Genomic DNA, 21314 nt, shown 5'->3' with positions numbered 1-21314 from the left:
TGATCAAGTCACCTCCCTTGTAGACCGTGGGAATGCTGTAGACATCATATACCTCGACTTCAGCAAAGCTTTCGACAAAGTGCCCCATGATATCCTGATGAGCAAACTAGCTCAAAGTGGGCTAGATGAAACAACGATCCAGTGGATCCACAGTTGGCTACAGAATCGGACTCAAAGGGTGCTTATCAATGGGACCTTCTCAAACTGGGGAGAGGTATCGAGTGGGGTACCGCAGGGCTCAGTCCTGGGCCCAGTGCTCTTCAACATTTTTATGAATGACTTGGAGGAGGAGGTGCAGGGAATGCTGATCAAATTTGCAGATGACACAAAATTGGGCGGGACAGCTAATACTTTGGAAGACAGAAACAAAATTCAACGTGATCTGGATAGACTGGAGCGCTGGGCAGAAAACAACAGAATGACATTTAATAGGGACAAATGCCAAGTTCTGCACCTAGGGAAAAGAAACCAAATGCACAGTTACAAGATGGGGGATACGTGGCTCAACCACACTACAAGCGAGAAGGATCTTGGAATTGTTGTCGATCACAAGCTGAATATGAGCCAACAATGTGATGTGGCTGCAAAAAAGGCAAATGCTATTTTGGGCTGCATTCATAGAAGCATCGCTTCCAAATCCCGGGAAGTACTAGTTCCCCTCTACTCAGCACTGGTTAGGTCTCATCTGGAGTACTGTGTCCAGTTCTGGGCACCACACTTTAAGAAGGATGCAGACAAACTGGAGAGGGTTCAGAGGAGGGCAACAAAGATGATCAGGGGACTGGAAACAAAGCCCTATGAAGAGAGACTGAAAGAACTGGGCATGTTTAGCCTTGAGAAGAGAAGACTGAGGGGAGATATGATAGCACTCTTCAAGTACTTCAAAGGTTGTCACAGACAGGAAGGCTAGGATCTCTTCTTGATCATCCCAGAGTGCAGGACACGGAATAATGGGCTCAAGTTACAGGAAGCCAGATTCCGGCTGAACATCAGGAAAAACTTCCTGACTGTAAGAGCAATACGACAATGGAACCAATTACCTGGGGAGGTGGTGGGCTCTCCCACACTGGAGGCCTTCAAGACGAGGCTGGACAGCCATTTGTCAGGGATGCTCTGACTTGGATTCCTGCATTGAGCGGGGGGTTGGACCTGATGGCCTTGTAGGCCCCTTCCAGCCCTACTATTCTATGATTCTAACCCCAACTCAGATTTTGGCATTACATGTGAGCCAGCCAATTTTAACCTGTTCCTCTTTCTAATATCTATAAAGGAACACATAACATGAGCTAATAGAATGCTTTCACCTTGACCAGTTCTGTGAAATCCAGCTGGTTACATGGTACATAAATCAAACTGTTGAGAATGGATAATTATGGTTAGCAGAATGCAGCAACTCAGCTGTTGTCAGAAGTTGCCCCCTTTCAGCATATAACTTCTTTGTTGAGGGAACTGCACTGGCTGCCTATTCACTTCTGTACCAGGTTTAAGGTTCTGTTACTAGTATATAAAGCTCTAAATGTCTTGGGACCATGATACTTGAGAGAGGGCCTTCTCCCTAACCAACCCGCCCAGTCACTGAAGTGATCAGATGAGGCACTTCTGGTGGCTCTGCATGGCCCTATGGCCTAGTTGGAATACGCCCAGAGTAGAGCCTACAGTGTCGTGGCTCCCTCTGTGGAAATCTCCGCCTCTGGATGTCAAGCAGGCACCAACATTATTTTGTTTCCAGCACCTGCTGAAGACATTTTTATTTCAACAAGCCTTCCCTGCTTGAACAGCCACAGTTTTTATTGGTACTCTCTTGTAAAATTGTTAATTTTGTTAATTCTGCTAAAATTACTATTTTAATTTTAACAGAATTAAAATTACTATTGTGCTTCATTCCTTTTATTTTTTATTATTCACTGCTCTGGAATCTGTTTAGATGTGGAACAGTATATAAATATTATAAATTAAAAAAAATATCCAGTGGCAGAACAGATACTACTGCTAGCAGAACTGATTTTCTCACCCCCCCCCATAGCCCTGCTATTCCCCCCCCCCATCTGCCCTGGAGAATTGGGGACCCCTCTCAAGCAGATTTGGAAGGCACTTGGGGGTACAAAGGAGAAAAGGAGGATGTAGTCCTATTGTGTTAGTGGAAGTCTGCTTGCGTGATGTTGGAAGGAGCCCAGTAATGCTGAACAGAGTTGTACGCTATTAGGGAACCAGAGTTCATGAAACTATGGATTTGTTCCCAAGATATGAAAATAATGACTTGGCAACATTTGTTTTGAAGCATACAGACACAGCCAAGTGAGCTTCATGTGTACAATTCAAGTCTCAGACAAGGAATACATAATGCAGGGTAAGGAAGCATAGAAAGAGGAAAAATGTTTAGAAAACAGGAATTGGTGTACCATAGCCATAAATACCATATATATCTGCCTTTTTTAAAAAAGCAGCAACAGAAGGAGAGAGGAGTGCTTCCAAACTGGCAGAAAAACAACAAGAACACTATTTATGAGCAATGAGGATGATGAAAGTCATGGGATCTTGTGTACACACACACACACACACACACAAATGGGGTACTAATTAATGAATATATTGCAAACTCAGAGCTCAAGTTCAACAAGCAATGACAAAGTCAGAAATACAAAATACAAAAATCATCAGTAGTGCAAAGATATTGCCAGCTAAATAATATGTGCTCTCAGGGGCTTTAATAAGGCTTTTCTCCCCTAATGTAAGCCACCAGGCAGTCATTCACTAGTAGAAACAGTTTCAAATGTGGGAGAGCTGCCAAACTACTGGGCCAGCATAAGGCAGAGAGGGAGATAGAAAAGCACAGGACTTGTGCCAATAAACTGTGCTGTAGAATTTTGGCCTGGAAAATTGCTAAGCATTTATTTAAGAATTTTATAACATCTGGTTCTTCTTTCCAGTGTCTCTTTATGAGCCTTCTCGAAATGGGAAGTTCTGAAAGGCAATTTCCATATGCTGATGCTCCACAGCACCGAATAAAAAGGGGCACAGCTAAAGCAGCCTGTGTGTATTCTGATATGCTGCAGCTGTTGGCAACCTGACTGTAAAGTGGGGCTCTGCTTCCAGGATGAGAACAGGATAGAAATCTGTTCTGTTTGCAGAATTGTCCCGGCTTGCCTCGGTCTAAAATGTAGCACCTGTTTCTGGGCTGTGCCAGGGACTCTTCGAAAATGATGAACTAATAATCAATGTCAGTTTAACAGAGCATGGGGTTTTTTTGTTTTCTAATGGCATTGGCTGTCGTTTTGAAGACATTTATAACCTTGAAGTGAAATCCAAACTAAAAGCATTGCAGTACAAGTTGGACGTGTGTTTAGTGCTTAGGGCTATGAGCCAAAAAAATAATGAAAAAGTAATCCTCTCATTTCTGACAATGCACTACTAGTTGTTTACTATTTTCAATTATTATTTTTTCCATTTCTATACTGCTCAATAGCTGAAGCTTTCTGGGCAGTCCACAAAAATTAACAAAATTGCAAACTATAGATACAAGATAATAAAATACACTGTATAATTTTAAACCATCTAAACAGCTAAAAACGGTTTCAATAAAATACCAGCCCTGTTCAAGACAGCTGACATAGATGCCCCATCATATGTCATTAAATGCCTGGGAGTAGAGGACAGTCTTAACCTGGTGCTCAAAAGATGACAGTGTTGGCTCCAGGCCTCAGTGGGGAGATCATTCCATAATCAGGGGGCCACCACTAAGAAGTCCATCTTCCTTGTCGCCACCTTCTGAGCCTCCCTTGGAGGAGGCACTTGGAGGAAGGCATTTAGTTGGCATTTGGGGAAAAGTTTATAGTTAAAATCCATGGTCATGCCAGATCTTTATTGGGATCAATCAAAATGCCACAAAATAGAAAGCAAGCTTTTGAGTTCTCCAGTGAGTTTTCCCCCACTAAATGAAGTTAGGATGGTGACTACAAGAGAGAGGGCCTTCTCAGTTGTGGCACCACTCTTATGGAATGCTCTCCCCAAGAAGGTTCCCCTGGTGCCACACTATGATCTTTTTGGCACCAGGCAAAGACATTCCTCTTTTCCTAGACATTTTAGAGTCTAGATTTTTATAGTTTAGCTTTGAGAATTTTAAGTGTTGAGAACTGTTGAAATGGCTGCTTTTTATATATTGTATTTTTGTCCTCCTGTGCTGATTGTTACTGTTGGTGGGCGGTTGTTGTGTTTTCATTCTTTTTATTTTCCCATGTCAGAGTACAGATGAGAAATACTATTTCTGAATGCTCCTCCATCTTAATAAACAAACAGTCAGCAAACTCCCTGCAATAATAAACTAACACAACAGAGAGGAAGTCAAAAGACATGCACTGGAAAACTCTTGTTATTGGGTGGACTAAAAATTATAATAAATAAATGCATTCTCTAGAACTTTTCATTACCCTGGATGTTAAAAAGCAGAGTGTGGGGAACCTGGCTTGATATTAAAGTCCACATTTAGTCACAGTCTGAAGATGGAGTCAGGGAAGAGATGGCAGACATAGATTCAGGTGTAAAGATGCAGTTAATAATTGCACTTCATGACTGTGATAACTTACTGTGTTCTTGAAACAGCTCACCGATGTTGCTCATTAACTGTGATAACATCTTTCTTAAGCTAGAGATAATGTAATGATGGATTACATGCTCACATGCAAGTTGAAAAACCAAGTATAGCACTGTGTTTTGTTTTTGTGTAAATGACAAAACTCTAAGAAGAAAGAAGGATTGTAGAAACCCATTAACTTTTTACAATGTGCCTGTTTGCTGATAGTGAAGCACTTATAGGAAGATGAAGCCTATTTAGAATATTCTCAGTGAATTTCCAAACATAGGGAAAGTACAGCCTCTTAAGGCCATATTGATTGATTTATTACGTTACTATACTGCCCAATGGCTGAAGCTTTTATAGAAATATCATACATTTATGTTTAGTTTGTACACATAGTACACCAAAGCCATATTATGTGAAAGAGACGAGCATACGTCTTATGTCAAGTATACATCTTTCAGAAGTTGTGTACATGTGTCTGGGAGCTAGCAGTTGTCTGGGACTCTTTGTACAATATGTAAAACATATATTTGCTGTAATGTGTGAAGACTGGGTCTACACATGCAGCAGAATGTGGTGGTAAAATGAAGTTTTACCACATCACAGTACAGGTGAGAGATACTCTTTTTGAATGCTCCTCCATCTTAATAAACAAACAGCTAGCAAACTCCCTGCAATAGTAAACTAGCACAGCCGGGAGGAAGTCAAAAAAAGACCTAGACTGGAACCTGCCTTGTAGGGAGTTCTTAGTATAAGGGAGCATTTCCAAAAATGGCATCTCCCACCAGCAGCCTGAAGTTGTGCAGTCTGTTCTACCACGTCATTTTGCTGTAGGTATAGTCCAAGCTTGAAACGGCCCTTCTGTGGAGGGTGGGCACAGAAGTTGGCACCATGACAGGCAAGTTCTAAACAGCTCTGAAATTTATTTTTAAAATGGGCAAAATTATGTGAAATGATAGATCCATGTAAACCAGAAGAGAATTTGCCTCATTATTATTGACTCTACTCATTGAGTTGGATCCAGTGCAACCCTTATGTTTATGTAAGAGGGCTGTGATCCAGCGGAAGCTGATAAAGAAAGGGGGGACTATTTTTGCTGAATTTCCTCTTCTCCATGCAGCCTCTTCTACCACCCCTTAAACTGTTCTGGATCAGATTCTTGGGAGACATAAGGGGCTGAAGGGCGGAGGTGAAATCTGCTATCCACGCACCTCCACTTCTATGAGTAGGAGCATTCTGTGAATGGAACTCCACTCTGGGACTCTGGATCTAATCCATTATTAATTAGATTTTTAAAACCCTGTGGGGTTGTGCTGGTAAATTCTTCTCGTGGGTGAAAGGAGGGAGGGGGAATAAATTGGTGAGACACAAGAAGTTGGTATAAAATTTGGGCCACATTTATTGAGATTGATCAGATCTGCAAAGGGAAACCTAAGCGGGCAACTTCTCTAAGCCAGTGTCTAACCTGGCATTTTATCGGGTGACATTCGATGCCCATAGAGTGGCGTCTTTGAATACGCCACCCCTCAGGACTGCCCAATTTTGGGACAGGAAGCCGTCCCCTGTCACTGCGCTGCCGCCCCCCACCACAACACTCTGAGTGGGTGAGGAGAGTTGGCCTCAAAGGTAATCCTTATCTTCCAACAGGGGCTGCAAAACCCTGAGCTGGAAGCCTCAGGCCTTACCAGTCACCAGAAACGGTGCCTCCAAATGCTCCAACCCAATTCCCCACCCAAGGTGTGCACATAGACCTGCCTGTTCAGCAGATGTGACAGAATCACCGAAGTATTTAAATCAGACCAGAACCACCTGAAATCAACTCCCAACCCCACTTGCAGTGTGAAGTAGGCAAAAAGACACAGCCAAGTCAAATCTGACGATAAGCCAAACATTTTTACTCGGCCCCCAAAAGGACAACCAGCATAGCCAACACTGCATACAGGGTGGGAGGGAAGAAGCTGCATTTCGAAGCGGGAGAAGAGAAGGTCTCCACAGCCTAAAATGACTGGTAAGCCCCTCCCCAGTGGTGCTACTTCTGAACGCCAATGGCGCTCCCCTTGTCTCTGCCTCCTCACCCCACCCACAAAATCCTTCCTGCGGTCAGGCAAGCAGGGGGAAGGTAGATCTTCATAAATTACAAAGGAAAAGGAAAAATCTGTCTTTAAGGTTAATGGCTATTTTTTCTTTCTCTTTTTCCACACATCTAGCGTATAGCCAACATACCAGTGATAACAGCCCAACAGAGGAAGTGCCAGTGACTGAAACGGACATCAATTTGGAAATATCGTTTTCCGAACAGGCAGCTAATCTCAAAGATGACCCAGTAAGCACAATGTCAAAGAGCAAAGATGACGACACGCTCCTTCCTGTAGGTGCTTCTGTTTTCTTGTTCTAATATCTTCAGTTTGCAATTCTTCCTTCACACCTCCAAAACTATATATGACAACTTTGAGTTAAAATAGACTGAGAATGTTTTATTTTATTCTTCACATGTAGCTCCCTTCACACATCACTCGTGTCAATACTAGAATCATAATGTTGGAAGGTGCCTCAGAGATCATCTAGTCGAACCCCCTGCTTAGTGCAGGCTCTGCACTGCAGGGTAGAGCTACAGCATCCCTGACAGATGGCCATCCAGCCTCTGCTTAAATGCCTCCAGCAAGGGAGAACCCGTCACCTCCTGAGGCCATCTGTTGCCCACGGATGGAGTTCTCTCCCAACGTTTAGCTGAAATCTGCTTTCCTGCAATTTTCACCCATCGATTCTAGCCCTGCCCTCGAGAGCCACAGAGAACATGTCTGCTCCATCTTCTGCATGACAGCCTCCCAGATATTTGAAGACCATTATCATGTCTCCCCTTAATCTCTTCTCCAGGATAAACATACCAAGCTCTTTCAATCATTCCTCATAGGACTTGGTTCCAGACCCCTGACCAGCTGGTTGCACTCCTCTGGATGCACCCCAACATGTCAATGTCCTCCTTAAAATGGGGCACCCAGAACTGAAGGCATTGCATGAGTAAAGGGCTGCAGGTCACACCTTTGTCCCTGTCCAGGACAATGCATGTCTCTGCTGGTACCGCTTCTGCTGCTTATGGGTTAGCAGCGCTGTCTGAGCCAGGGAATCTTATGTGCGTGGACATCCCTGGATCCTGGAACCCTGATCATGCAGTGTTCTAGTATGTGGGGCTGTCTATGCACGTAGAGATCTATACTAATGCATGGCTGGTGGAGGTGGGGCCAAGGGGCAGAGCCCCACAGTCCTTTAATTCAGTGCCCTTTCAAGCGAGTAACATGTGAAGGGAACTTTGGCAAATAGCTGACGATATGGTAAAATGTTTCAACCCAGGAACTGTTTTAGGCTGCTGGTAGTGGGCCATGCATGAAAAACTAGGTGTGGGACTGAAGAGTTTTATGCCTGCTTTTCACATCACAACAATCCAGGGTGCTGGTGTAGGCTGTGCAGTCGCTCCAGCTACAAGCAGGAGCAGCTAAACAATCCAGGGATGCTCCATTCCAGGGTTGTTTACTTTGACAGGTGAACCAGGAAATCTCTCTTGTCTCTTCCCCCAAGAAGCCAGAATTGGAGTGTCTCTGGTTCAAAAAAGCCTTGGGATATTCAGACTGGGCCTTAGTCTAGCTTTCTCCCTGGTAAAGTTAGTTTTACCACCTTAACTGCTGTGTTGTTTTTTTTAAGGCCAGGCCTTAGATCATGTTCTAGGAATGAAAACACTTTCAGTTGATAGTATATTATCATCTTTACTGTCCAGTTTTTGGTCTGTGGTTGACTTGCTTAAAGATGAATCAAGCCCTTGACATGCATACATTTTCACATACAGGCATTGCATTTTCAGACAGGCTAAATGAATCCTTATATGCTTTCAGGGCATATACGCCCCCAAAGTTTATTAGGTTACTTAGAAAAGTCTTACCCCAATATGTTTAATATAAGTTGCCATTTGTTACCTGACTGTACACAACTTAATTTTAGTATTATGCTGGAGGGTGTGAAAAGGGAGGTGATAAAAATTTCTAATGACAAATGCTTAATGTGAATTTATTATGGCAAAAGATAGCCACTCTCCCCAATAATACGTACTTCTGAAACAAATGTGTTCCCTTTTTATCACACTGTATTTGCCTAATGTCTGATGCATGGGCTGGCATCCAGGTCAGTTGAACTACAGGGAATGCACATTGAGCTCTGACTTTTATTTTTGTATCTTGTTGAAATTAGGATTTTATACTATTATATTAAACTCTTTGATTAGAATTTCAGACTACCAAAAGACAAAACAGGTAGAACAAAGATTGGGGACCTTGCACCTCAGGATATGAAGAAAGTCCATGCTTTGGCCCTGATTGAGCTGACTGCTCTCTTTGATATATTTGGAACCGAGCTTAAGCCACAAAAAGCAATAAAAATCAAAATAAAAGGTGAGTTGCTTTTATTTTCAATGACGTGTGTGTTATGGGTAGTCTTAAGGTCAGGGTTTTTTTTGTGCTTAGCACAGCTTTGTTTAACGAAAGCTATAAACATGGGAGAACAATGAGGTAAGGCAGTTTAGACTTTTCATTTGCCTTGGGATTCTGGGTGTGGGTGTAGGTGTGGGTATGGGTGTGGTGGACCTAAATGTGTTGCAATGTGTTTTCTACTTGTCACATCAAGAAATGGGCCACAGGTGTCCTCCTAGTGCAGTGGTATCAAGAGAACCTGCAAACAAAAATCCATTCCTTTCATTGTAAAGGACTATGGAGAATTTCCATGTCAATTACTAGTATGCAGTTGGTAGGATGGGTACTGCCCAGGGCCAAGGGAAGCACTTTTACATTCCATTGATGTTGGTGGCAGAGTGCGAAGTATGCTTAAGCCTCTCTCGCTAAAGACAATGCAATATAAATGCACCTAACGCTGGCTGGATGGTGCCATACAGTAGATAAGGCTGTAGTATCCAGAGAGAATGGAATGAAAATTGGGCTAAAGAAAATTGGGCACCAAAGAAGAGGAGTTGGACTTGTTTCCACTGTGTGATTTGACATTTTTGACATTTTCCTCTGGGCACATGTCAGTACTTTCTCCTGGTAAGCCGTTCGGATGACCTACTTTCAGCTCATCTATTCTGTAGCTTGTCCTTTATACTTCCATCTTACTCTCCCTCTTTCTTTTTCATGTTGTTTCTAATATTAAAACAATTTCCTTTAAACCATTTCTAGAGGTTATTATTTATTTAGTTATTTATTTGATGTATACCCTGCCTTTCTACCAAAAGAATGGCCCTTAAAGTGGCTTACAGGCTTAATTAAAATTGATTAAAACAATAAAATACAATAAAAACTTAACAAGTATAGATTTTTTTTAAAAAAAAAACAACAGCTCTTACGGGTATACAGCCTTCACAGCTCCAAGGGCCACATGTGATGCTGGCTCGGGGGTTGGAGGCCACGTATACACATATTTGCATGCATGCACACATGCCTGCACATGTGCGCGCACACACAACACATACACACACCCCTCAGTGCTTCTGATGCAGATTGCTTTTTTCTCACTACTAGTAGTAGCAGGGAAAGAGTGAACTGTATTAGGATCTCTGTGGGAGGAAGGTTGTGGAGAGCACTGATGGCGGGGAAGTTAGTGGTGGGGTAGAATTCAGCAGCTTGAGGTGTCAGGGAACCTGTGGGGGAGCCCTGCAAAGGCCTTGCGGTGGCGTGGGGGCAGGGAGCTGTGCACTGTGCATCCCCTGCTTTAGGAGCCTTAACTCTGAACTCTCACCTCCGAAAGTTCTCTCAACCATGGTTTATTTCTGTTTGTGCAAAGCCATGATTTGTTTGCTTCGTGGAAAGCCATCCATAGCGATTGGCCATTTGGTCCTTAGGCAAGGATCAAATAACAATTTAAAATGATTGGCACTTGAAGGCTCTCAACAAGATTTTCATTTATGTTATATAACAATGTAAACACAATATAATTGCCTTCTAGGCCAACACTTACTGCAGCTTTATGATGTTTGTGTATGGTTTTAAAACTTGTTTTTATTTTGTTCCAGTTCTGAGGGAGAGGGTAGGTTTGTTGTTTTTTTTAATTTTTGTGTGGAATGGCACCCCCATTTCCAGTCTGGAATATTTTCAAAACAAATGATTTAATCCATATGGGTAAGGTTATGTGTGCTACTTCCTCCTTGCCATTGGCTTGCATTTTAGTGTGCATTTGTGCACGTGTTAGTGGGTAGAAATTGTATCACAGCAAATATGGTTTTCCTTAGGTGGAAGCTTACTATCTTTTCATTCGGAATATCAGTATTCCCCCTTGAGCAAAAGGAAAGGTTCCTCTTGTGCAAGCACCGAGTCATTACTGACCCCTAGAGGGACGCTGTTTTTCCTCGGCATTTTCCTGGCAGACTGTATAGCGGGGTGGTTTGCCATTGCCTTCCCCAGTCCTAACTACCTTTCCCCCAGCAAGCTATGTACTCATTTTACTGACCTCGGAAGGATGGAGGGCTGAGTCGACCCGAGTCGGCTACCTGAAAACCAGCTTCCACTGGGATCGAACTCAGATCGTGGGGAGAGTTTCGGTTGCATTACTGCCGCCTACCACTCTGCGCCATGCGAGGCTCCCCTTGAGTAAACTTACTGCTTTTATTCCACCTTCCTTTTTTGGATCCAATATAAGCCCCTTTGCATGTCAAACATGCAGAGGGTTCTCCCCAAGTACATTGGCTGCACTGCTGGGCCCATCCTGACATCCCTGTGCTGACCATCTGCAGGCTTGCCCAAAGTAGACGTCCCTGTTCAATATATCAGGGGCCAATGTATCAGGGAGGGTGTACCAGGCCACCCAATGGCATGGCCTTTAGAACTTGTGGAGACCCCTTCACACAGTTAAAGCACAAAGAGGGCTATTACAGGTTTAGGGCCCCGGAAACATTTGGAGGAGACACGTTTTTTGACTATAAGTATTATATCACTTTAACATCCTATCGAAGAAATATAAAGCAATATTTGTGTTTTCTACTTTGAAAATATGTAAGTATATGTATGTAATGCATACATGCATGAATGTAATAAATACTCTGTAAAATACTCTGCTTCCAAAATAGTACTGTACCCAAAATTTAATACAGTTTTTATTGGAACAAGTTGACTTCCAAGACTGAGTGAATTTGTAATTTTTTGCTACTTAGACTCTTTCTTTTCTTTTTTTAATTTCCTTTGGATTTTACAGGTTTTATTTCGTTTCAGTTGTGTTTTTACCTTTGCCTGTTATATCAAAGAGTTGATTTTAGACTGAATTTTTATATATTATCAGATCAACCTGTTGTGAATACACCCTGGGTTAAATGTGCCAGACAGAGATCTTATTTTGTTGTTTTTTAAAAGCATTTTACCCTAGCTTTCTATCAACCTGAAACTCAAAGCACCATTCGACAATTAAAAAATGCAAACCAAGAATAAAACCAATTAAAAAACCCAATATAGAGCTAAACTCAAAATGGCAGCATTAAACAGATTTAAAAAAATAGGTTCAGCATGCAGAAAACATTGCCATTTTGTTAGCTGTCTGCATTTCTGACCTTCTCTTTAATGTTTTATGATGACTTGCAATACGTTGCCAGTTAATCAAATACCTTTTTGGGCTAAAACACGCAGTCAGGGTTCAGCAAAGGTGGCAGTGCAGTAGCTAAATAATTGAAAGCAGCAGTGAGTGATGAGAGAGCTACTGCAGGGTACAGCTGAGTCCTCTGAATACAATTTTCATTCAACAGCCCAGAAAATAATTTCTTCCAGTGCTGAACCAGCCACATAAGATTTTTGTAACCTTCTTTCCTCCACCATCTTCCATTTTTATATCCCTTAAATGGTGTGTACAGTTAAATCAGTGTATTTCAACCTGTTCCAAATACCTCTTGAATTGGGGATATTACCTCAGGGCAGCCCTTGTTTCCTTTCACCCCTGGGAAACAGAAGGTCTGCAGATTCTGTATGTTTTAGGGCTCCTGGGCCCCTTCCAACTTTTTGTTCCATGTGACTTGTTTAGAGGATGCTCCATTTTGGAAAGTCCAGTGTTCATCGATAAAGTGACATGAGGTCCTAAGTAGGTACAGGAATTATAGATAAGCACCTGGTGATGGTTCCATCCAAGATTGTGTCCCAACACACTGGAGCAAGTTTGAGAGGTGAACAGGGAGTTGCAGTGGGGATGGAAAATCTGTTCCACCATCTGACAGATCTGTTCCACCAGCAGCTGCTGGTACTGCTACTACTACTTCTGATACCTAGACTTTATGTAGGTCATTTGCCATTTTCAAATGCTTACATATACTGTATCATCTTTACAACAGCCCTGAAGAAAGGCCAATATTATTATCATCTCCATATTGTAAATGATGGACAGAGGCAGGGGGAGGCTTGCCTAATTCCACCTAGTGAGTTTGATGGCTGAGAACTGAATCTGGGATTTCCCTGGTCAGTCACAGTGCATACTCCAGCCATTCTGCTACATCAACCAACACAAATACCATCTTCTTTTTTGGCGAGCTGTTCAATTATTTGCAAGTATATCACTTTTCTTTAGTTCTGGTTAGTTATATATATATATGAGCAGTGCTGCTTTATAAAATAAAGAAAACTTAAAAATAGACATACTAGCTAGTTAAATCCAAGCTAGATTACAAAACTGTAAAAAGTGTACTTTAAACCTGTTACTTAATGGCATGAAGTTGTGCCTTATTAATAGTAAACGGGAGGTATGCAGAAAGAAATAATGTCTCTTGGAGTTAATGTGGGCAATACACATTTATGGCAGCGCAAGACTCTTGACATCATTGACGTCTTAACTTTCATAGAATTCTGAAGTGTGTCACTTTTGTAAGGTCAGTGCTGCAATATTTTAAAAAATACAGATTTTGCTTTTCCCCACTGTGATGCAAAAGGATGAGAGTGGCAAAATTAGAAGGAAATTAACAGCTACTCATGTATGAGTAGACGAAGTGTGAAATGAAAAGATTTTGCTTTTAGCTTGCATGCATTTTTCAGTTATGTTGATTAAAGAGTAATCCTATGCATGTTCACTCAGAAGGAAGTCCCTTTGTGTTTAGTGGGTTTTACTGCAAGGTAAGTAACCGGTGCACTGTAAATGCAATCTATCTGAATTCCCTGTCTGAATTTACTCATTAAAGGGAGTGTAGATTTGAACACGATAGGAAATATTCTTGTTGCCATGTCATGAGAATATTGTCTCTCTTTCCTTGCTTTATACAGAATGTGGTCTTTTTGGTGTTCCGCTGTCAGTTTTGCTAGAACAAGATCAGAAGAGGGTGCCAGGCATCAAGATACCACTTATCTTTCAAAAAGTGAGTAGACTGACCATTCTCTTATTCCCATATCTCCTGCACATCAGCATATCTTAACACAAGAATGTGCCTGTGTTCTAGTTAAGTTGGGGGCCTGAAGTTTAGCATTTAATTCTGCTTCAAAGGAGACTAGCAGACATTAATTTGTCTATTAAACTTGTTTTTAACTGACCTTTCTGTTTAAACAGCCTTTTCCCAACCTGGTGTCTTCCAAATGGTTTAGATTACAGCTCCTATTATCCTTGACCATTGGCCATGCTGGAAGGCTGGTTTTAATAAAACATTGAGACTTGAGTTTTGTACTAATTTTTGTACTATAAAACCATAATTTTGATACATTGCATGGCATCTGTGGTGTTAGTTATATAAAGGACGTAATGAAATCATTCTTCAATATACTTACATACTTACACTAAAAATACAGGATGCTCCCTTTTCCTAGCAGATTCACTGGGCAGACAGTTGCGCTAATGTAAATTATGTTGTGCTAGCGTCGTCACGCCAGCTAACGCTATCACTGTTGCGTGAGAGGTCCCATATGCTAAAAAGGTAAAGGTGTCCCCAACCAGTCGTGTCCGACTCTAGGGTGTGGTGCTCATCCCCGTTTCTAAGCCGAAGAGCCAGCGCTGTCCGAAGATGCTTCCGTGGTCATGTGGCCGGCATGACTGAACACCGAGGTGCACGGAACGCTGTTACCTTTCCCGCCAAAGCGGTACCTATTTATCTACTTGCAATTTCTTGCTTTTGAACTGCTAGGTTGGCAGAAGCTGGGCCTGAAGATGGGAGCTCACTCTGTCACGCAGCACTCGGGTCTCGAACTGCTGTCCTGCCGATCTTCCAGTCTGCAGTTCAGCATCTTAACCACCGCGCAATGTAATTTACATTAGCACTAATGTACACTTGGATACTGCCCACTGATATAAATTCTTTTGACCTGGTTAGTGGTATAAACCATCATAGCATCCTGAAAGTCAGTTCATGCAATTGTTTGCCTGGTTCTCTTGCCTGTTCAACTATATGAGCAGTTATGTAATATCTTGAGGATGGGACTATGTGTCTGAGCTACTTTCCATTTTTATTTACAGCTCATTTCACAGATAGAAGAAGCAAAGCTAGAAACAGAAGGGCTTCTTCGCATACCAGGTGTTGCTGCAAGAGTAAAGGTAAAATAACCTTTCAGTTCTAAGAAGATTGCATTGTATGCATTATAATCAACTTCTTAAAATATTGGTAAATTGTGCGCAGTGAAAAGTTTTAACACTAAAATCTTCAATGTATTTCTAAGGTACTTTAGTTAAAAAAAAATTTCAAATTACCCCTTGGACAATTGAGTCCTATTTGCTCAAACTCAGTGGGAGAGTAGAAGCATGTGGCAGAATCAGAGCTTACAGTATAGATTCTCATTTGTCAAAACATTATTACATTTTCAGATTTGATTTGTTCACAGCCATAGGCTTTTTATATGTGTTAGTATAGGTATTTATTTCTTCATTAAGTTAAGAAGAGGGTGAAGAACAATTACCCTATTCTTCCTACATATCGACTTTTCATTATTGGGATGTTGTCTTCTGGATTGTGGTTAGCCATCTGGGCAAACAAGATTTTGCTGTGACTCCCTCTGAGAGCTTTGTATCTTTCTGCTTTTCCAAGAACTTATTCTCTCTTGCACTTCAAATCTAATTTGACCACTGTGCCTTTCTAATATGTCTAATAAAATGTGCATCTCCCCCCCCCCCAAGTGCATCTAAGACAGGTTGGTTATATTAATTAGGATTATGTATATACTCAAAGTAAGTTGATTGGGAATCATTGCTGCACAGAGATTATGTTGCCTTAGCAAATGGATGAATTGAAACACGAGCCCTTTGAGATGAAATGTGCAATTCATGTAATACTTTGTGGGAGCATAGCCACATGATTTTGAGGTATAACCCATGTGCCTGTAACATATGTAGAAGGGAGATATTTGACAGGGGTCACTTCTCTCATACCTGTTGAATTACATTACAATAAAAGGCTTTGGCGGCCTATCTCATATGCGGTCTTGTAATGGTATATAGGGGATTTGGTCTTGGATAACAAAGAAGATAACATGATTGTAGTATTCATCTTAGGAACTTAGGATGCTGCCTTATACCGTTGATCCTCTCTAGCTCACTGTTGCCTACCCTGTTTGGCAGCAGCTCTTTAGGGTTTCACAGAGGCCTTTCCCAGCCGTACATGGAGATGCCAGGGCTTGAACCTGGGACTTTCTACATGCAAAGCACATGCTCTACCACTGAGATATGGTCCTTCCCTAACATCTTGTTGTCATTGATTGCTAGAAGAAACTGGTAGTAATTGCTTCCATCTAGGGCTGAGCTGAAAATGTGGGATGGGGTAGTTGGATTTTCATCTGCTTCAAAATATGCCGTCAGTGTTTCCCTCAAGAATTGCTGAAAAGGGAGATAAGAGTGTTATGCCTATTCAGGGATCATTGCCCACACTCAGAATAAGTTTCATTTGCCTATGATGTCAGTATGGCAGTGTAACATTGAGATATTTTGCCTTTCACTATATGGTTGCTGATTGATTGCAATCACTTTAGAAAAGCAGAAAAAAGCTCTAACTAGAACAACATTGTGCCAAAGCAGCAGCAAATAAACAATGGCTGTAAACATTTTGAAAAAGAAAGTGAACATTTGCACTTAAAATTTTATTACTTTGAAATAAAATATATATAACAATATATAGAATGTATAAATAAATCATGCAAGTGGGAATGGCATGAATGGAGAAATATTGTCATGAAACGGAGTGTTCCAGTGGCTGAAAATTAAATCCATCTTTTAAGCATTCACACTTGTGAGGGTTTTCTAGGAAATATTTCTTCTCCTTCTGAAAGTACTGTTTTCAGCATGGAAATTGAAACAATATTTTGCCAAGCTGTAATTCCATCCTTGCAGAGCTAAGAACAACTCAGAGAATTTGACTGTGTCAAGAGTGGGGCATATCTGTATCTTCCATATATGCAGAGAGATTTTAAATCTTGTTTAGATGGCCAAATAGACATGCGACATGCATAGAGGCTCTCACAACACAGACAGAACTAATGACATCTGTTACTAATCACTTATAGTTAGCATACACAGGTGATTAGGAATAGCACTCCTATGAAATACAATGAATTCTTATCAACAATACACGTTACATTCAGACCCTGTGACAGAGGGGGAGATCCAAGAAAATCCTGTGGCACTGGGAAGCCTTCCCAGGGACCATAGGATTTCAGCCTAAAAGCTCCTTTGAACATCTTCTTGTGCTATTGAATATTGTTAATGAAAGAGAGAGTGCCATTGTAGAGAGCCATGGCTACATATATATATACACAGAGGAAATGCAGAAGGCAACTTTTAGCACCATCTGTGAAAGTGCCCTGACAAACATAGTAGCAAATGCTATGAATAATTAACCCCCAAATTTAGCACAGCTTGTTAAAATGTATGTGCTGCTTTATTATCAAACTAGGATAGGGATGATGATTTTTAATTAAACAAAAGTAAAATATTATGTGCACGGTCACTTGTATTGGCTGTTGGTTTTGCTCTTGTGTCTTTCAGAATCTTTACCAAGAGCTAGAAGCAAAGTTTTATGAAGGAACTTTCAACTGGGAAAATGTGAAGCAGCATGATGCAGCAAGCCTTCTAAAACTCTTTATCCGGGAGCTTCCTCAACCTCTGCTCACAGTGGAATATCTCAAGGCTTTCCAGGATGTGCAGAGTAAGCACAACGTCCTCTGGTTCAGAGGTGGCCAATCATGCAGAGTCACATGTTGAGCACACAGGATGGACATGTCTTGACAGTTCTGTTTCCCCCTCACAGTTTGTGACATGGGACAATCACGCAGTCACTTACACTGCCAGTCATTTCTGGACACAGTTAACCTTCGTTGGCATGAGGATCTAAGTCTTGTATCTGCACATGGAGCAATGCAACTTTTGGCAATTCACATTGAGCAGGGCAACTTTCTCCCCCCTGCAGCCCCCACACCACCTCTCATGCTATTACAAAGGGTCCTCTTCACAACAGCTTTTGGCAGGGGCAACAGTGGGGAGGGGAATCTTCAAGAGTCACATTCCACTCATGGAAGCCTCCACTGGATCAAAAGGCATTCCGTCAGCAGAGGGACACAAATTGGATCCAACCCCATGAAATTGTCTGCAAACATCTCATTAGCTGACATGTATCTGAAAATAAATGTACATAATTGCTTTCTATACACTATACAATGAGAGTCCTGTTGAAAAATGTCCCAAAATTAATTGCAATACAAAATATGCAGTGGTGTAAATTTTATAAGGATCATTTAGATTCATATTTAGAAATATTAAATATTTTAAGGAAATAAATATTGCAAAGTTGCCATAGATTTCGTTGTTTCAGCAGTTATGAGGGTAGCCTGTGTTATAGACGTCTGTCCTTATGCTTTTAATTCAGCATTTATTATATAAGTTCCCACAGTCAGCGTTGGAAAGACACTGACCAGTTGGTATTACAGAAACAGTTCCTTGTTTTTTCTTATCCAGAAGATTTGGACAGCCCTGCCAGAATTAAAAATGTTTAAAATCCACACAGGTAGAGGGGAAAAGAGTAAGAATGTCTTAAGGTATAGTAGTAGAGCATTTCATATAATTACCCTCTGCTTTTCTTATTCACAAGAGTGGTGTATTTGCATGAGAAGTGTAATATGGTGATCAGGAGCTCATGGATTTTAGTAATATCTGGCCAGGTGAAGATTTCCCATAGGCAGAATGTGTTGTGGTCCTAGATTTTCAAGTATGCATATTTTCTGCCATGATGGCTAGGTTGTAAAAGAAAATATTACAGTGAACCTCTGAGATGGTTTCAAGTCTACAGAATATTACTGATAGCAGTATTGATGTTGGCTCAGATGGATAGCTTATAAATCCTGCAGAGAGTAGGAACTGCTGGATTCAGCACCGCAAATTAATTGGTATGTGCTAATACTAAAAATTTGCTCAACAAAGTATATTGCACTTCAGTGAGCATCATAGACTCCTTTCCTACTCATATGCGTAATTGGCAGTCTCATCAGAGATGGATTTCTATTTATTAAATTTGCTTATATTAAGAAAGATTATGAAACAAAGTAGCAAAAGATGACAAATTTATTATCTGAGACATAATGAATCCTATGGCAGTTGAGTCATGAAGACAACATCTAAACACAAGGTGGAATATCTGTAAATATTTTGTCATGCTTTTGAAACTTGCATAGCATATTAATGGTTTGATTATATATTACCAAGAAAAAATCATGTTCAGTGGTACTTTTGAGGAAAATGCAAAATTATTTGAAATCTGAACTTTGCATGTTTCACTAGAACTTCCAAAAAAGAAGCATCAGCTGCAAGCACTGAATCTTTTGGTTCTCCTTCTTCCAGAGGCAAACAGAGATACTCTAAAGGTTAGATGTTTAAACCATTTTTAAAAGAACGTCATTATAAATGGTCATTGATAAAAGCCCTATTCAGGCATTATAAACTAATAATAAACTCCTATAAGTAGGAGGGATGGGGCCATGCATGCCAGCCCCACCCCTTCAGTCCCTGACTGAATGGGGTCTGCAGGAGGCTTCTGTTCATGCTCACTTGAACTCAAGTAGAAGTCTTCATACAGCCAGGAACCCTGCTTTATCGGGATTCCTGATCACATAAAGGTTCTACTTGCATTCAGGCAAACTCAAGTAGAAGCCCACTGGAGACCTCCCTGTTCAACATGGGCAGTCAGGAACTGAAGGGACAGGGAAGGTGCACACAAGGACATAGGGAGGGGCTGCCATGCAAGGCCACATCTCTCTTACTCATATATTAGTCTACTTGGACATAATTCCTGAATAGGGCTATATTGAATCCAGGAAGAGAAGTGTGTGTGTGAAATTTAAAATTATGAGTATACTATGAACAACTGAGCAGTAAGCCTGCTGCATTCTCTGAAGCTGAGGTTCCAGCCCGATGTTTCTATCACAAACATGAGATGGAGCAGTCAGCTAGTTGCAGAGGAGGAGGTTTATTGCCATGGAATACAGATCCTGTGAATAAAGATTGAAGGACCTGAGTATGTTTAACATGGAGAAGAGAAGACTAAAGGGGTCATGATGGTACTCTTGAAATACCTGAAGGTTTGTTACATAGAAGATAGCAAAGAGTTGTTCTCTGCTGGCCCAGAAGGGAGAGCTAGATCTTGTTGTTGTTCAGTCGTTCAGTTGTGTCCGACTGTTCGTGACCCCATGGACCATAGCACGCCAGGCCTTCCTGTCCTCCGCTCTCTCCCGGAGCGTGCTCAAGTCCATATTCATTGCATCGGTGATGCTATCTAGCCATCTCATCCTCTGCCGTCCCCTTCTCCTTTTGCCTTCAATCCTTCCCAGCATCAGGGTCTTTTCCAGAGAGTTTTCTCTTCGCATTAGGTGGCCAAAATATTTGAGCTTCAGCTTCAGTATCTGTCCTTCCAATGAGCACTCAGGGTTGATTTCCTTTAGGATGGACTGATTTGACCTCCTTGCAGTCCAGGGGACTCGTAAGAGTCTTCTCCAGCACCACAGTTCGAAAGCATCAATTCTTCGGCGCTCCGCCTTCCTTATAGTCCATCTCTCACAGCCATACATTACTACTGGGAAAACCATAGTTTTGATTAGACGGACCTTTGTTGGCAAGGTGATGTCTCTGCTTCTTACTATGCTGTCTAGGTTTGCCATAGCTTTCCTCCCAAAGAGCAAGCGTCTTTTAATTTCATGGCTGCAGTCACCGTCTGCGGTGATCTTGGAGCCCGAGAAAATAAAATCTGTCACTGCTTCCATTTCTTCCCCTTCTATATGCCAGGAAGTGAGGGGGCCAGATGCCATGATCTAGTGTGCCTAAATTACAGGAGGGTAGACTTCAGTGAATATTAGGAGAATCTTCTTAACAAACAGTTCAACATTGGAACCAACTTTCTTCAAGGGTGGTGGAGTCTCCCTTGTTGAAGCAGAGGCTGGATAGCCATCTGTTGGGGATACTCTAGCTCTGTCTAGCTCTGGATTTTCCTGCATTGAGTAGAATGCTAGACAAGATGGCCTGCTAGGTCCCCTCCAACTTTGTGGTTCTATTCGCCCTCTTCCCACTGCTTCTCTCCTGTAAATCTCCCAATCACAACCACTGATTTGCCATAAGGCTTTCCAGATATGTGATGTGGTGACAGCTGAACATACAGTTCTTGCGAGAGCCAAACTATAAATAAATAATCTTGGAGAATTTGAGTATGAGACAGATGTCTGAGTTAGTCAACTATATATTCTCTAAAATAAATGGCCACCCTAGGTCACCTGTTTTTTTTAACTGGAAGTAAAAGCAA

General features: G+C 41.5%; 1 protein-coding gene across 2 annotated transcripts in view; it reads left to right on the top strand.

Moving 5' to 3' along the window:
• Window positions 1-21314, top strand: part of ARHGAP18 (Rho GTPase activating protein 18) — an 83393-nt gene that overhangs the window by 50449 nt on the left and 11630 nt on the right. For both annotated transcript variants that reach the window (XM_084827488.1, XM_084827487.1), the window contains exons 5-10: window positions 6781-6941; window positions 8844-9009; window positions 13831-13922; window positions 15008-15085; window positions 17522-17681; window positions 19307-19389. In XM_084827488.1, the coding sequence (XP_084683614.1) occupies window positions 6781-6941; window positions 8844-9009; window positions 13831-13922; window positions 15008-15085; window positions 17522-17681; window positions 19307-19389 (740 nt within the window). The remainder of the gene's footprint in view (window positions 1-6780; window positions 6942-8843; window positions 9010-13830; window positions 13923-15007; window positions 15086-17521; window positions 17682-19306; window positions 19390-21314) is intronic.

Source organism: Heloderma suspectum, chromosome 1 (assembly GCF_057233095.1).
Source record: "Heloderma suspectum isolate Gila_16-S chromosome 1, 16-S_ref, whole genome shotgun sequence".
Taxonomy (NCBI): domain Eukaryota; kingdom Metazoa; phylum Chordata; class Lepidosauria; order Squamata; family Helodermatidae; genus Heloderma; species Heloderma suspectum.
This window is presented reverse-complemented; position numbering and strand designations above follow the sequence as displayed.